This window comes from Trachurus japonicus, chromosome 24 (genome assembly GCF_045865225.1).
Source record: "Trachurus japonicus isolate A0001 chromosome 24, Traja_1.0".
Classification (NCBI taxonomy): Eukaryota; Metazoa; Chordata; class Actinopteri; order Carangiformes; family Carangidae; genus Trachurus; species Trachurus japonicus.
Genome location: NC_140930.1, coordinates 20535095 through 20551378, shown reverse-complemented (window position 1 = coordinate 20551378; position 16284 = coordinate 20535095). Strand labels below are relative to the sequence as shown.

The 16284-nt window shown below is 41.1% G+C and overlaps 2 protein-coding genes across 2 annotated transcripts; one reads left to right on the top strand and one right to left on the bottom strand.

The window, feature by feature from the left end:
* Window positions 1–467: 467 nt before the first annotated feature.
* Window positions 468–9403, bottom strand: ppil4 (peptidylprolyl isomerase (cyclophilin)-like 4). Its single transcript, XM_085771566.1, has 13 exons — window positions 9307–9403; window positions 8930–8997; window positions 8018–8082; window positions 7820–7937; window positions 7316–7458; window positions 7011–7107; window positions 5444–5560; window positions 5227–5351; window positions 5028–5094; window positions 3324–3435; window positions 3089–3185; window positions 2810–2942; window positions 468–863 (listed from the first exon to the last, which is right to left on the bottom strand). The coding sequence occupies exons 1-13, from the start codon at window positions 9374–9376 to the stop codon at window positions 651–653; spliced, it is 1425 nt and encodes a 474-aa protein (XP_085627692.1). The 5' UTR covers window positions 9377–9403; the 3' UTR covers window positions 468–650.
* Window positions 9404–9507: 104 nt separating this feature from the next.
* On the top strand, window positions 9508–16217 carry ginm1 (glycoprotein integral membrane 1). Its single transcript, XM_085771567.1, has 8 exons — window positions 9508–9600; window positions 9747–9818; window positions 9915–10014; window positions 10341–10495; window positions 10717–10876; window positions 10969–11195; window positions 13232–13395; window positions 13498–16217. Exons 1-8 carry the CDS (start codon window positions 9517–9519, stop codon window positions 13601–13603), a joined length of 1068 nt encoding a protein of 355 aa, XP_085627693.1. The 5' UTR covers window positions 9508–9516; the 3' UTR covers window positions 13604–16217.
* The last annotated feature ends 67 nt before the right edge of the window (window positions 16218–16284 follow it).

The following is a 16284-nucleotide window of genomic DNA, read 5'->3' as shown; positions in this document are numbered from 1 at the left end:
GGAAATTCAGCCTTTCCTTGTTGTTTCTGCTCGTTCCAGAGCCACGACAACTTCTTCCTTCTTACACTCATTCTGGGCCCAACTCAGCTATAAACCTTAGCCTATGTATTTTACCTTCTCATCTCAAACATAAAACATTCCTCTTTGCACTTGGACCTGCAGCCAAATACGTGTAAGATGTGAGTTCGAGCAGTAAGATGTTGAGATAGTGAGACTCCACCCAGGTGTAAGAGGTGGGTGGAGGGAGACACCAGTGAATTCCCTTCATGCTGTGGGGACACACTCCACCATACAATTTTCCATACCAACATTTAATGAATGTAAAAACCCCCATTTGTTATAGACTAAGGTCAAATGTGAAGCATTAATCATCCACCAGAGTGTGAAAGAAAGAAGAAGGTGCAGAGGAAGTAAATAACATTTAGATGGGGAAGTCTGCTGTGGTAAGTAAATAAAGAACTTACAACTCATCTGCAACAGTTTTAATGTACACATAAAAAACATGTGACAAACATGTGACAATCATCTGATTTCTTTTAAAGTCAAGGTCAGGTGATTCTACAGGAAACCAGCACTTTAAGATTAGGAACATATAGATGCCAAATGAATTGTGCTGTATCCAGTTCAGGAGCTGTGGCTCCAATCTTCTCTCATCTGTATCTGCTCCTCTCTTTATCCTTGGACTTCTTTGGGGAGCGGCTGCGGCTCCTGTCCTTGTAGCCGTGGCCTTTGTTGCGTCCCTCTTTCCCATGTTTGGCCCAGGACTTGTTGTGTTTGTGATCCCTGTCTCTGGAGCGGGAACGGGAACGAGAGCGGGAACGGTGGCGTCCCGTTTTTCTCTCTCGCCGGCTCTCCTCACTCTCCTGGACATGAGAGAGAGAGAGGATGTGAGCATGTGGCATCACTCGTGACAAGAAATACGGTCTGTAAAGATAAGTACCAACAGATGTGTTTAGGTGTGTCCCAACCTCTATGAAACTTTTTAAACCTTTTTATACCCGGCTTTTTGTATGTCTTGTTGCTGTGAGTGGTTTTATTTTGTGTCATGTCTTTATAACCATATGAAGCAATGGACTGTGCACAAGGCAACATTCCCCTTGAGGGAATACAAAGACTCGTAATAACTCAGTCATTCTGATCATTAAGATTCTTCAGCTTCTTCTTCTTTTTTCTTCGAGCATACCCACAATTCCCCTTGGTCTGGACCGATGTGGCAAACACAAACTCAAATCCTCTTCTATTCAAGGAAGGTTAAGACACTCTGAGTGTTGGCGTCACCTCCTTTAAATTGTTTCTGAGAGATAAACATGAACTCCACCCTGCTACCAATAATAATGATGATTGATAATAATCTATTTCTCAAAAAGTATCTGATGTGATCCCATGATGACAGGAAATGTGATGAAGTTTCTCATATTTATGTCACACTGTGTTGATGGTGAGACACTGTGTTTCTGTACACACAGCTCCACTGTCTCAGAGCAGCCTCTGCTGTCACTGTGGCAGCACATGCTTGGTGTTCATGAAGGAGGAATTCGGCTTCCTGTGAAAAATAGTTTCTTTCTGGAAACAATGCATCATCAGTGTTACTTCATTTACTTCAGCTTGGTCCAAGTTCAACTCTACGCCCCTCCCACAAAAAGGTTAAAGATATGAACATGAAGCCGGGGCTCCGTGGTTTGACTCCCAAATCTGCACAGTCAAGGAGAAGTGCAAGAGCAAAAAGGATGAAGTGTTGTTCCACCAAACTACGTCTGATGATGACGTTAAAACCTCTGTTAAGGCCTCTGTAAACACCACATCAGGCTATTGTATCAGTCAAAAACAACGCTGTGGTTTTTTTTAAACCAGCCTCACAGTTTCATTTCATTTTCAAACTCTAAATTTAGATTCCTAGACACCGCAACAAGGCACTGCTAGTTCCTTTAATAACTGTCCCTCTAGCTCACCGTTTGCATCCACTGTGATCTTATTTACAAAACATAAATGTACACAGAGAGACAGATATATAATTAATGAACTGACATTTAGCCACTACCAACTTTTCCTCTGGCTCAGCTCTGGGGGACAACAGGGTGGAGACTGTTCATGTATGTGCAAGCAGGGACCTGTTCCAACAATCAGGTTGACTCAGACATGGAAGAGTGAGACAGGTCAAAGGAACTCTTCCACAGAACTGAGGGACCTTATCAACAACTGAACTCAGTGAGCCTGCTTCAGTTCGTCTGCGTCCCTGTAGGGATGAGTAATAGTTACCGTAAACCAGAACTAGCTGAAGATGTTTTACCATATCAAGTTAAACCCAAAGAAAGACTGACAAAAAACTCTAAATCATGAGTTTATGACTGAATAAAACTAATAAAACTGCTAACCCTGTTTGTTTTCTTTATTTTATTTTTAAGATCCTTATTTCCGGACGTTTCATCACAATATGGTGCAATAGCTGAATATGAAATCTGCTCCTCCCTACGTAGGTGTTGCCTTTGATGTGTGATTGACACGTTTGGCAATCAACACTGACATCTAGGATGAGTAAAGAGACAGAGGAACTTTGTGATCCCAGTCTACATGTTTGATACCAGCAGCTGCCACTGTGAGAACCAGTTCCCCTGCAGATGCAACCTTGTACAGACTGCCACAGGCTACAGAGATGAGGTCAGATTCCCATAGATTCAATAACAGAGATGACATTTAAAATCTCACAGAAGAAACATGAGGCTAATGCACGATGGATACGAGCTGAAAAAAAAAGAAAAGAAATCAGCACGGCCTGTCCTCAGAGAAAAGGTAAAAGACACAGTAAAGGTACCTTGTGTTTTTTGGACTTCCTGTTGTCGTCATCGTCAGAGTGGTGATGGTGTTTCTTTTCCTTGTACTTTCTCTCTGAGCTCCACTGGCTCGTCGTCTCCTGCTCCTCCTCGATCAGCAGGTCATACTTTGGACTTTTTTTGGGAAAGTTAAGGAAATCTCTTACGAAGGTGAAAAAAGTGAAACTGGAAACCAACAACCTGGTACATGACCATGACAAAAGGCTGTACAGTGAAATAATTCAGTAACATATCACAACATAATGATTGCACAGGGATACTCTTGTCTTGGCTTTGCTTGGTCCTTGAGAGCCAGTTTGGATCTGTTCTCCACGTCCTTCTCATATGCTTTGAAGTCATCTTTCGTGTATTTCCCTCCTAGGACAAAGAGAAGGACATGTGTATCACGATGTCAAAAGACTTTTAATACACTTAATAGGTTCACACTGACACAACAGGTTTTCCAATGTCCAAACATCCAAAGTATGAAATCAACACGGGCTTCAAAGTGAATACCTTTCCCCTTCCATTTGATCTTTGCTACTGACTGGCTGAAGTCCACGTGGATGCGTCGATCATCAATCAGCACATTGTCCATTTTGAAATAGGCCTTTTCGCAGTCCTCTTGCTGTGGAGACAGAAACCATATAAGAGAAAAATGCAATACAAGTGTTGACTTTCCCACTGGTAGTTATTTTTGATGAGAGCTGCAAATTATTCTGTTATTGAATAATTTAGCACATAAATTAACAATTCTGATTTTATTTATTATTAATCATTAAAACTGTCTGTCAATCAACTATCAATTAAGTATCACTGCAGCTCTTATTTTTTACTGTCTTTATCTCATAGTTTAAAGTAAACACCTTTAAGAGTGGCTGCAAAACTAAACTCAGGATCAGAACCCCAGTGTTTCCTTAACTTTCTCTTCTCCTTCTTCTCCCCTGACTGGGAAATTTGAAAATAATGAAAGAAAGCAAACTGCTTCCAAAGGCTTATGGCACATTGACTGGATACAGAACAATAGAACAAACCACTTCCAAAAAAGCTCCTTCTGTTCGTACGAACTTTCAGATTAGTGAGGAGTGACTTCAGTGGAAGAGATGTTTCATGTGTGCCAAACCACAGCTGATGTGCACACACTGATGGGTGAGGCAGCCTGCTATGCAAAAACAGAGTTTAAAAATGCATATTAACTGCTGAAAACAGATGTTAAAAGGAAACCGTCCGCAGCAGTAGAGCCCGGGATTTGAATGAAATATGCTCCTGCTGCAAATGTGGAAAAACCCACGGTTGCCATTTATCTTTCACGCTCAGAGTGGCAGCTATTGACACCGGTGGACGTCCAAGTCAAGCGCAGTTTACGTAACCAATGCCCTCTAGTGGTTTCATTAGTCACTGCAACTGGCTGACCTGCTTTCAGGAGCTGACTCTTTCTATAAATGCTGCACATGCATAATATTAATAATAATAATCATAACATAATAACAAGTGGCTCAATTTTTTACACCCAGTGACAAACCTGGACAAATTTTGGTTTTTTTCTGTTGGTATTTGTAGTTTTCAAAATAACTGACATCAGAGGACAAACCCTCACCTGCATCCCCTCTCAAAACGACAGAGACTCACTATGAGACTCACGTATGAAGTTACTCATTAACTTGTTGAGGTGCAAACTCGTGTGTTTACAATGTGGAGGTTGCTCATGAACATCCAAAAAACGTGCTAGACCCTTACTTCTCTATCATATCAACACCATGTGATAATCAATACATTTCAACAGCAACAGTGTCATTTCGAAAATGTGTATTTTTACTTATTCGATGTTGTTTTGTTTTTTATGTCAGAGGAGGATTTGTTTTGTTTTGTTCCTCACGGTCTGCACTTCAGCACACTGACTATGACAAAAATATAATGGATAATGGATTTAAGTGCCAAGTCCACTTTAATTTGAGAAGAAGATTTTGCTTTTTCAGCAAAGAGTGCCAAAGGTTAAAAGTAACTGGACATGGTGTGATTAAATGTACAATTTTTATGTTAGTTCATACATTAAATTCTCACATGTAGCAGAGTTGTAGCAGTCTACATGAAGAGTAACCATAATCAGAGAGGGGGGGGGGGGAGCAGATAAACATGTTTCCCAAGGGGTTGAATTATTCCTTTAAGCTGTGTACACAGCTGGTACACAGCTGGTACACAGAGATGCTGTGAGACACTCACCTTGTCAAACTCTATGAAAGCGTAACAGAGGGAATCTCCTGTTTTCCAGTCTCTGATGATCTCACAGCTGCCCCATAATAGAAAAAAATGCATTAGCAGATATGTTCAAAATATATCACAGATCTGAAGCCAAGTGTTAGTATGTATCACATCATTACTCAACAAACCAGAACAGCTGAGACTTAGAAACATGCGTTACCTTTTTATGGTCCCAAAGCGGGAGAAGATGATTTCCAGGTCTTCATCTGTGGTCACTGGGTTCAGTTTGCAAACAAACAGCACGTTCTCTGGAGGCCTCACGTCTGCGTCAGGGAGGTCGCCCACCTGAAAGGAACAGGGACACACCGGTGTAGAACAGTTTCATGTGTCTCGTGTGATGTTGAGCGGGAATCCGACAGCACAGTTCTCCTCCTCACCATCTCCAGCAGGATGGCCTGAGTTTTGGCCTCTTTCTCCTGCAGCCTCTCCTCCAGCTCTTCAGCTCCTTTCCCATCTGTGTCATCGATCACCTCGTCCGCACCGATTCTGCCACTCTGCACAGAGTAGATACTGTCATCCCATTTCTCACACACACTTTTTTTCTTCATTCATCCGTTTGAGTTTTTTTCAGAGCATGCATCATCATTATCTGTTTTGGGTAAACAGAGGCCTTCATCAAGGAGGAGGCTCCGAGGCTTCCTCTTCTTCAATTATATTTCACCAAATTGTAAAATGATGTCACTAGATTTCATCCATAAGGTACAATAACATATGAATTTTGTAAAAGCATATAAGTCTAAAAAACTGTATTGGATGAAGAGAAAGTTACAGAGCATCATGTTAACTATAGCGACTCACTCACATATCTGTGTACATGATGTGAGGGAAGCAGCAGAATAGGGGAAAAAGACAGTGATAGTTTGATAGATATTTCACACACACTGTTTCTCTGTCTGGAGATGAATAACTGCAGAAGAGTTTATCCTCTTTGAATTGTCAGAGACTGTGTTTGCTACTGGGGTCACTGTAGGATCTTTAAAAAGTGGTGTGATGGATCTTAAATTGCAGGAGTTTAAGCTGAAATTACATTGACTTGGTAAGAAATGTGTAATTGATGAACAGGCGGCATGGTGTTTTTGGGTTAGGGTTATTTTTTTTACTACTCCGGGGAACACATAAAATATATATAGGCCACATAAAACCATGAGAATTAGATATTTGGGAAAATCTGACATATTTTTGAATTGTCTGTTTGACCATAGAGACGCCAAACACTCTGAGTGTTTGAGAGGAAAACAAATATGTGACTGTTTGATCTTCTGTAAACTATCAGAGGAAAACAAATATGTGACTGTTTGATCTTCTGTAAACTATCAGTGGGAACACAGAAGTGTTACATTTGTGTGTCGTTCATTCCTCATTCATTCCTGTTGCACTTCCTCCTAGGATCATAGTAAGTCTGCACTGATGCACTGGACAACCCACTCCAACTGTGTTCTACTCAATTTCATATGGCAAAGCTCCATGTGAATGTGCAAATGGAAGCGGAGTGGATATGATGATGAGTGCGCGTGCATTGTCTTTATACACTGTACTGTACTGTTACACTGTACTCCTGCAACCTTGCACGGAGCAGCTGTATAGAGCTGTGAAGCTGGATGCAATGAACAGGCCACGTTGCTAACAACAAAAAAACAGAGCAGTGCCCTCATGCAACTACAGACACTGTCTGTCTGCACCTGCACCTGCAGGAAGTGCAGGATTCAGACTCTCTGAGGCAATAAGGGAAAAAAATACTTTCATCTACAACCCAAAACAGCATAATGAATAATGACCATGTATTTGTCTTGTATATAAGCAACCATGTGTAACTTTAACTCCACTCGTGAAGAATAGTAGTAGAATAGACCATTTTGTTCTCAGTTTGGGGCCCTGTGTGTACAAACTTTGATGTACTTAATCAGCACAGTTCCCTTCTCATGTGTCAAACAGCAGTGTACTCACATCTAGCTGCTCTTTAGTGGGCTCAGGAGACCGATCAGGGACGGGCAGGTCAGGAGGGTCATCAAATGGGTCCTCCAGAATCACTGTGTGGTTTATCCTGAGGAGAAATTTCACTCTTTTCTAAATATTGTACAACTGTATGCTGAGTTTATTGCTCAGAAACAACCAAGGAAAAACAGATGCCCTGATCCCAAGTGCACTATTGATTATTATCATTGTTAGTTACATGATAGGAGTCAAACCATTGACCCTGACAACACAAGTGTTAAACCCTATGAGCACAAGTCATCATTCATTCACCTCACCTGATATCCTGAAACGGGACAAAGTCTTTATCAACAAAGGTTTCATTGACTTTGGCCAACACGTCCATGCCCTCTGTAACTTCCCCAAACACAGTATGGACTCCATCCAGGTAGTCCAGGTTTTCCCCGGTGGTAATAAGGAACTATGGACAAGAACACCATAAGTACACCATGTGGCACAGCTTGCAGAAAAACTTTCGTTGTGGAAATTAGATATGGTTAATGATAAGTAAAAGACTACACATCATTTACTTTAACATCTATGTTTCTGAAACTGTCAGCTTATCTAAATCAGCTTTAAATATCAGAAATGTTAAGATTTTTTATTTTTCTTTGTACATCTGCTTGTTGTATATGTTTTTTAACCACTGTAGCAATTTTCCCCAAATTTCCTCAACTTGGTTTGAAGAAACACAATCCAACTAATATAATTTAAAAAAAAGGTAAGTAAGTAAAAACAAGTAAGAATGGTAAAATATAAATGCAGGTGCTCATGTTATTCACCTGGGAGGCATGCTGATCGTTTCCATTGTTCACCATCGACACAGTCCCCTTCTTTCTGTGTTTGATGCGTGGATTTTTCTCTGGATCAAAAAAGCGAGCCTGGTCCCCATAGAGTTTACTAATCACAAACAGAAGAGAAAACATCATCAACTTGTGGTAACAAAAAAAACATAAACAGTGGTGAAAGTGATGGCTGACCTATAGATTGATTCTCCACCACGGCCGGTACCAGTGGGATCTCCAGTCTGCATAATGAAGTCTCTCTGAAGGGGAGACAGAAACATTGTTACACAGTTTCAAAGCTCAATGAATGAATTAGGAGGAGAGGACAAAGTCTTCACCAGAACCTGAAATAAGGCTGTGAAGATTTTTTTTTTTATAATCGACTCTCAAATCGACAAGACCTGTAATAATTCAGTTTTTGCTACAAAATGAGATATGAATGTTACAATGCCTTTGTATATATGGATCTTTGTTTGGATTGAATGAAGTGTGAAAATTCAAAACATTACTGTGACCACCAATTTGGACTAAAGATAGTTAGATAGGGCTTAGTTTCCATTATAGGTGGCAATTGTGTTATTTGATTATTAGTACATGGGATTTTAGCACAGCAGCATTAAACTACAAGAAACCAAGGCAAAACCTCAGCTTACTTCTTCAACAAAGAAACAGAACAAAAACAGTAGTGACTGAGCTGTAAGTTAACTAACATCATGGTACCACCTAGGTACTGAAGAACCCTGAAGAACTGAATGCTGGTTAACCTAAGTTAGGATCTAGTTGTTGTTACTATGTCATATTCTGCTTTCTAGATGAAGAGAGTGAATTAAATGTAATGTTTAAGATTAATTTAACCGGATAATTAATGCATTAATGTTCCCTAAATGTAAAATTTTATGCACATCCTCATCCAACACTATCCTAGCCATAATGTGAGCCCGTATGAACCGTGACATTTTCAATTCTCGTGTGTGACTATATCGCCCTCCTCGGGTCAGTCAAAACAAGTGTGCACCATGTTTGAATTGATAATCGAATCAATGAGATTGATTGATTAATCGGTTAGGCAACTGTGCAGCCCAACTGTTTACTTTAGACGTAACTTACCTGGACATTGTGGATGAGGCAGTAGTTGTAGTATTTTATCTTGCATAATTTCAGAAAGTTCAGACATGCTGCGAAATGAAAAGGGCACAGGTTACAGTCATTGCAACAGACCACGGCGCGTCTCTTCAGCGTTTTGTTAAGTATGGCTTAATTTATGCTTTCTTGCTGCATTGTAACTAAAGTTAAGAGAGACATAACTAACTTAGTGTCTTATATGATAAAAAAAATACAGTTTCTAAGAAGCCAACAAGCTAACAGCCTTAGCTAGCGTCCAATTACTCTGTATTTATTCCTTATCGATTTAGTAGCTTATTCAACTAACGAGTAAAACGCAGGAAATTAGCTTTCGTTACGAGGAAATAACCGTGTTTTCTTACTTTTGGGTCTTTCATCAGTAAACAAATCAATTACTATATCACCCAGCGTTGTTTCAAGGAGCACCGCCATTCTGACGTCCCTGAGATCTCGCGAGAACAGCGTGTTCGGATATTCCGCACGCATGCGCGTTACGTTACGTAGGTCTTGCTAATGTTGTTGTTGTAGCAGCTATCTTTCTGCTGGGAAGTGAAGACACCACAAAAATAGACATGGCAGGGCCAGCGGTTTGTCTGATGTCTGTCCTTTTTACCTTAGCAACGTCCACAGAGTCGTCACCCGGGCAGCTGAATACGGTAAGACCGAAACGCCAATTTTGATGTTAGCGTAATCTTAGCTCACTGGTCGAGGGGATATCCTGACTGGCAGACACGGTGGTGTTAACCCTCCCGTCTCTCTCTTTGTTTGTTTTCTTTTCTTATGACTTTTGATTAAAATACAGGAAAACATCCTGATCAACGTGACAGCAGGGACGCTGGGGCACACACAGTTACAGGACTCGAACAACTTGCAGGTGCACAGTATGAGTCAACTTAATAAACAAAGGTCCAGTCTGAGGTGTGTCCTCCATGATCAGCCAAACCACAGCTTTGTCGTTTTTTTCTTTCAGATAAATTTAAACATATCGGTGGGCGAGGAGCAAGTGTTGGTCAATGACATCCCAGTGGAGCTGTCAGGCGTCACCAGGTTCAACTGTCAAGCACTTCTCTGTGAGCATCTATCACCTCATCAAGATAAAGCATATCACATAAGATCAATAGAAAGCACATATTTAGATCTGTTACAAAACAATTACTCTTGTTATAGTGTAAAAAAAATTCTAAGGTAATGAATTTGCGAAATCCTATTAGTATGTTGAATTTTAGGTTAAATAGTTTGTAGATATCTGCTGCACTATTACTAGATTTTAAAAAATCCTTCCTCATTCAATGTTGTTAGTGTCTAATTAATTCAGTAATGACTGGAACATTTAGGTCATAATCCACTATTTTGATAAATTATATTGAATACATTGATTTGTGTGTTTTTTTTCCAGTGGAAAGCATCAATGGAAGCAGTGAGTTTGTATCTGGGGACATGGTGTCCACTGTCACCCGGGTGATGGTGAGCCAGAACCGGCTGTACAGCGACTCAGAGGAGGTGGTGGCCCTGCAGGTGTTCAGTGAAGTGATCGAGATGGAGGGAAAAGAGGTACACACTTTGTTATGAATCTTGCTGCAAGTTGCCAAGAGAGTGTGTTGGAAGGATCCTTACTAACGAGTACTTGAATGTGTTACAGATTGTAGCCATCAATATCCTTTAGTTTACAGCAGACTGTTAGGGTTAGGGTTTTCTTTTGCCTTTTTACAACATGCCTAATGAATATACAGTTTTTGAATGTGATCTCACATCGTATGGGTTTGAACATTTAGGTCCAGCAGCCTGATATGTGTGAGGTGAAGCTACTGATGAGCCCAGATTTCCAGAAGCTGGCTCAGTTCACCAACATCTACCCCATTGGACACAGTGAGATCTTCAGGGTTCCCAGGGAGAACGATGTGGTTGTCACTGATCCACCGAACCCTAGAAAAAGTATGAAAACACGGTGCTTCTTCTGATCTGAAAGTATTGTTGTTAATGTTACACAGATATACAAGATACAATTTCTTTCTTTTTAAACTCAGATGAGGATCAGCTGATCTCTCACACCACCAGCCAGTACCCCCTGAAGCACACAGAGACTACCCAGGAGGAGACGGCAGCTCCTGGAAAGCTCCCAGAGACTCCTCTTCGTATGGACCCCGATCTGCTCTACGATGTCAGATACGATGATGGACTCGATGACCGACCAAACCAGCCGGATCAAATTCAGATGGAAACTCCACCCAAAGAATTTATGTCCTCTTACTCTGTAAGTAAAGCCTACGTGATGACCTCCACGGTGACTCAGAGGTATCTGTGTCTCAGAAGGATAGGTGCAATAGGTGTAGGTTTTTCTTTCTTCCAGTGAAAATGACACAGAAGGAAGAGACAAGAAAGTGGGGTCAATTTACAGCTGGGAATGCTCTCACATGTAGCTCTCAACAGTCACTGTAACACTCTGCAGATGTAGGACACGTTTTTAAAAATATGTTGACATAAAATTCACACTGTCTAAGTTTGTTATAACTCACAGGAATACCTATAAATCTCCACCTCCATGCTTTGAATCTACAAATCCTCATGATTTCCCAAACTATTTCATCCCCTACACACAGAGTGAGCAACATGAAATACGGTCAGCAGTAACCGGAATCATTAACATTTCTGCACTGTTGGTGTGCATTAAATATACCACCCTTGTTTAATAAAAATTAAAATGGTTAAAAAGTCTAAATTGTACCATCTTACAATAATTGTGTTATCTGTTGAAGTGTAGGGTGAAATACAGACTCCATTCCCAGGTCTCTCTTGGGAATGAGAACCTGTGTGTCAATGAGATTAACTGTATAAAGGTTAAATAAAAAATAAAATAAAATAAAAAAGTAACAGAGAACAACATAAATGTGACAATGCTGATTGCATTTGTGATTCCAGTTAAGTTTATAGAAAAACAGTGAACACCACATCTTCCTCACTTTTGGCCTGAGTTTTGTCCAACACAGCATGAGTCCACATGGGGCTGGCTGTCCATGGACCAGCTATAATACCAACAACTGCTACTTCATCTCACACTGAAAAACAGATGGAAGTGCCTCTGACATAGAAACTGGAGTTCCAGTGACTGATCAGAGGCCTGTAGTGCTACATACATCCAGGATAACTTCTCTTTATCTGGAAAAACTGAGCCTAACATTGTCTGTTCTGTACTATGAAGCTTAATATCAATTGGCTCAGTTAACCGGGTTTACCTGCGCATTCAAATGGAAGAGTTAGTGGTAAGAATAGCTTAGATTAAGACTTTGCAATAAACATCAAGCAGTAAAAAGAATAGCATAGCTCATAAACCCTTTCATCAATTATCGTAAATTTAAATTTGATAGGTGTCCTAAAGCCATAATAGGGGACAGGCCTATCAAAACAATTTGAGCCCATCCAAGTGGTGACACCACAAAAAACATCAAATATCTGTGTTAGCATCAAGTTTTGTAAAGATGTTTTAGAAGCAAGTATTAACAGAAATCTGAAATGTCATATTGATTAATGGAAGTGGCTGACATTATAAGCCTTCCCAGTTTGTAGTGAGCTGGATGGAGAATAACAACAAATGATGTGTAAATGGTGGTCTCATAATTGAGGGTCAACCAAGGGGGCAGTTGTCGGTCTGAGAAGTGAAGCTCACTTCCGCATTCAAAAAGCTGCAATCCCCTGGGCTGTCGCTGGGGGCTGGCTCCAGAAGGGAGCAACTCCAATTGAGCCCCATGTTAAAATAGCCGATTTTACAGCTTAAAAAAACATATTTACAGCCTGGTACATTTTATTTTTTTGGTCTCAACCGATAGTTTCTACCCCCGCACACACTCTGAGGGGGGTGAATTTTTTTTAAACTCTACCGTTTTACTATTATTAGGTTTAAAGTTCTGGCCAATCAGGGCGCAGAACCGTTGAGTGACAGGTCCGGCGACCGCTGCTACGAGGCCAGTGGGCGGGCTCTCGGCCGGCCAACGGCCGCACTGCTCCAAATATGGCAAGTAGAATCCAACATGGCGCGGTTCAAACCCCCGTAGTAGCGGCACAAAACAGACTCCCCCAAACCAATGGGTGACGTCACGGACGCTACGTCCATTCTTTTTACAGTCTATGGGGTCAACATGTCTGAATGGCTGCCCTCCACCACACCTTTAATCCCACTGACTGCAGACTTCACAGGTACAGGGTGATATGCTCGACAGAAGGTGTGTGTGTGGTCACAGAAGCCATCTTGCAAATCTAGCAGAGCTCATGTCTTTGTGTCCATCCTGTCCCCAGGCCATGTGTCAGTGGGTGGAGCAAGTGAGAGAGCGTCTGAGGCGCTTCTGCTCCGAGTCTCTGCCCCTCTTCTTCCTGGTGATGTGGGTGGTGGTGATCGGCGTTGTGGGATCAGCAGTCATAGTCAAGATCTTGGACATGTTCTTCCCAACTTGTGAACACAAGTGAGTTTGTTTCCAGAAGGTGTACATAACTAATAGACCAGTAACATACCTTTTTATAATGCTTTTTCTTTCTTCTCTTTTCTTTTTAAATTTTTTTTGAAGGCACATTTTTCACCTAAACGCTGTCACCCTGACCCCGGAGGATGAGAAGCACACCCTGTTGGAGAACATAGAGATTGAAGCAGAGGGAGAAGAGAAGAAACCCTGAGGGAGGAATGGCTTGGCCTTTTCCTTTGTTTTCAGTTTGTCCTTGTTTTTTTCTTTAACATTGATTACTATGTTACATTTTCAGCATGGCCTGGTTTTGTCCCTTGCTTATATTCAGAATTGTGAACCACTCGCTTTTCACTCCAATTTAAGCACATAAGACATGAATGGGTGGGAGTGGGCTGGGTGTGTGGGATGGGGGGTGGTATAAACTCATCGGACCGACTGAACTCAGTTTCCTAGTTTAATGCTGGTTCGAGTGAATCCCTCTGATTTAGTGACATGATCACAGTGAGTGGTTTATTGTGATGTGATGTGACGTCAGCTTAGAGCAGTCGTGCTTAGTTCCACTTGTTCACTACAGAGGACTAGAAAACCAGTCGTTTTTCTGTAAAAAAAAAAAAAAAAAAGCTCTGTGATCCAATGTCTGGTCAGACTGAGTTTTATTTAAAGCCACTTTTATGAAGTCACAAATGATGCACTTTGTCCCTTATCTTTAAAAGTAACAAGTTTTTTTTTTATACTGTATATCAGCAATGACCTGACTTCCAAATACACCAGAACAAAGTGGCGTATTCAACCAAATTTTTGTCACTCAAGATCTCAGATCTCTAAAGGAACAGTTTGACATTTTCTGAAATACTCTTATTTATTTTTTGATAGAAGACTGATCCCAAGATCTGGGCCTAAAGCCTTTGGTTTGGTTTAGTTCAAACTAGAGAAGAGGGCACGGCTGACCTGTAGGTTATATCAGTTTTTTTTTTTACTTTACTTTTACAGGGGATTATGCACCAGGCGATTTCACTGACATGTATTTTGTTCAGATTCATGTGAACACAGCACATATAGCCCGATGCGTGAGTCTGAGACAGTGAAATGGTCGATTTCCATCCGTGGGCGGTCAGAGAAAGTTGTGTCATACAACTGCACTAATGCTCTGTTACCGTGGTGATTTTCAGATCAACTGGACTTTGTTCACCAGGGTCCTTCATCTGTACTGATGACCAGGCAGGACATGCAGTAGGTCAAGCTGTTAGTGAACTGGGACCACCCACTGCTGCTGGGTTCAAGTCGTTTTTCAATTTCATGCTAAAGTTTGGATCTTAGGTCTGATTTAAAAAAATAACAGACATAACTACAGGAAGTCAGCAATTGACTCAGGATGGGAACTGAGTGTATTTCCCAAGATGTAGAGCTGCTCCTTTAAGCCAACATCGACAACAACATGTCCTCAGAGAGGAAGAGATGGGAGGTCCCTTCAGCTGCGTGACACTTCAGGAAGCTTTTACTGAACATGTTTTTTTTTCCTGTCGTATCTCAACTGAACAGCACACATTAGAGCCGACACCGGCTTTATCTCATCACATGTGATTACTGTAGGTTGAACAAATGAATTGGAACAAATTGATGATTTAAGCAGATGCATCCAGCGTGACTCAGTAATTTTGTTCACCGGAGAGACTTTCTGTATGTACAGTAGCAGCTGTGTACAGGCCCCTTTGTTTGTCTTGCATTATATTTTCTTCTCCCAGATTGAGCCCCATTGCTGCGTGTTAAAGAAAACTCTGAGGCAGCAAATGCACTAAAGGGAGTTAATTGGAAATGTGTTTATTTAATATGAAACGGGGGAAGACAATACCCTAACCCTCTCCCACACGCACACACACACACACACACACACACACACACAGAAAGACAAACATACATATACACACCACTTTATAACTGGATCTGAATGTCACTACTGAAAAGAACTCCTGTCGTCCACAGTTTTGCTTCAGATGTTGATTGTTATTCTTCGCAGTGCCTCAGTGACAGTTGTAGAGTTCCTGTCACTGAAGACAGGGATTATAATTTATTCTACTTTGGTTAATGTGTCTGTGGCTTCCTTGTTACTAATGGAGAGTGAAAGTGAGATTGTTCAGATTGTCTGTGCACTCTAAACGAAGACAGAAGACAAATCACTACTATAATTGGACTCATGTAAATTACAGTGTCTGTAAAGAGGGAATCTGCACAAAATGGAGTCGAACCTGCATGGATGTTGATATTTTCTTTTTTTTCTTTTGTTGTGTGCGGTAAATCTCATGACTTTTAGAGCGGAGTGACTGAGATGACGGACCTCCTGAGCATCGCTGCCAGGAGGCTGTGTGTGAAGGACCAAAGCAGACTGGTGCGGGTGGTGATTGATTGAAAACTTGGCAAGTGTCAGTGTAGTTTTTGTGTTGTTTCCCAACTTAATTGTCATGCTTCAAAGAAAAAACAAAAAAACATGAGCTTGTGTAGCTCAGAGCAGCTGAGACCTAGTCTCTCCCCAGGGTTCAGTTAAGCTGCAGGATGCATGATGTGCTGCATTAGCAAAAGGTGCATGTGTAGTCTAGCTTGTGAATGCAGTTTGCTGTCCTATCAGCAGGTTATACATTAAAACTAGGAAACTGCATGATGACTCAAAACAACTCAACCTGTCAGCTGTATGCCTCCAACTCCAAATTGATACCCTGAGAACAAACAAGTGCTGTAGATGATACTGAATTAGCCTGTAAGGCAAAAAGGTGTGCCAGGCATTAATTCAGATGTGTTGCTGAAGAATAAAACAACCAGTATTTTTAATTTGAGCTGTTTTGTCTGCATTTACTGTATGAATGGAAGCTGGACTGTAAAGTCACATGATGTCTGAATTTG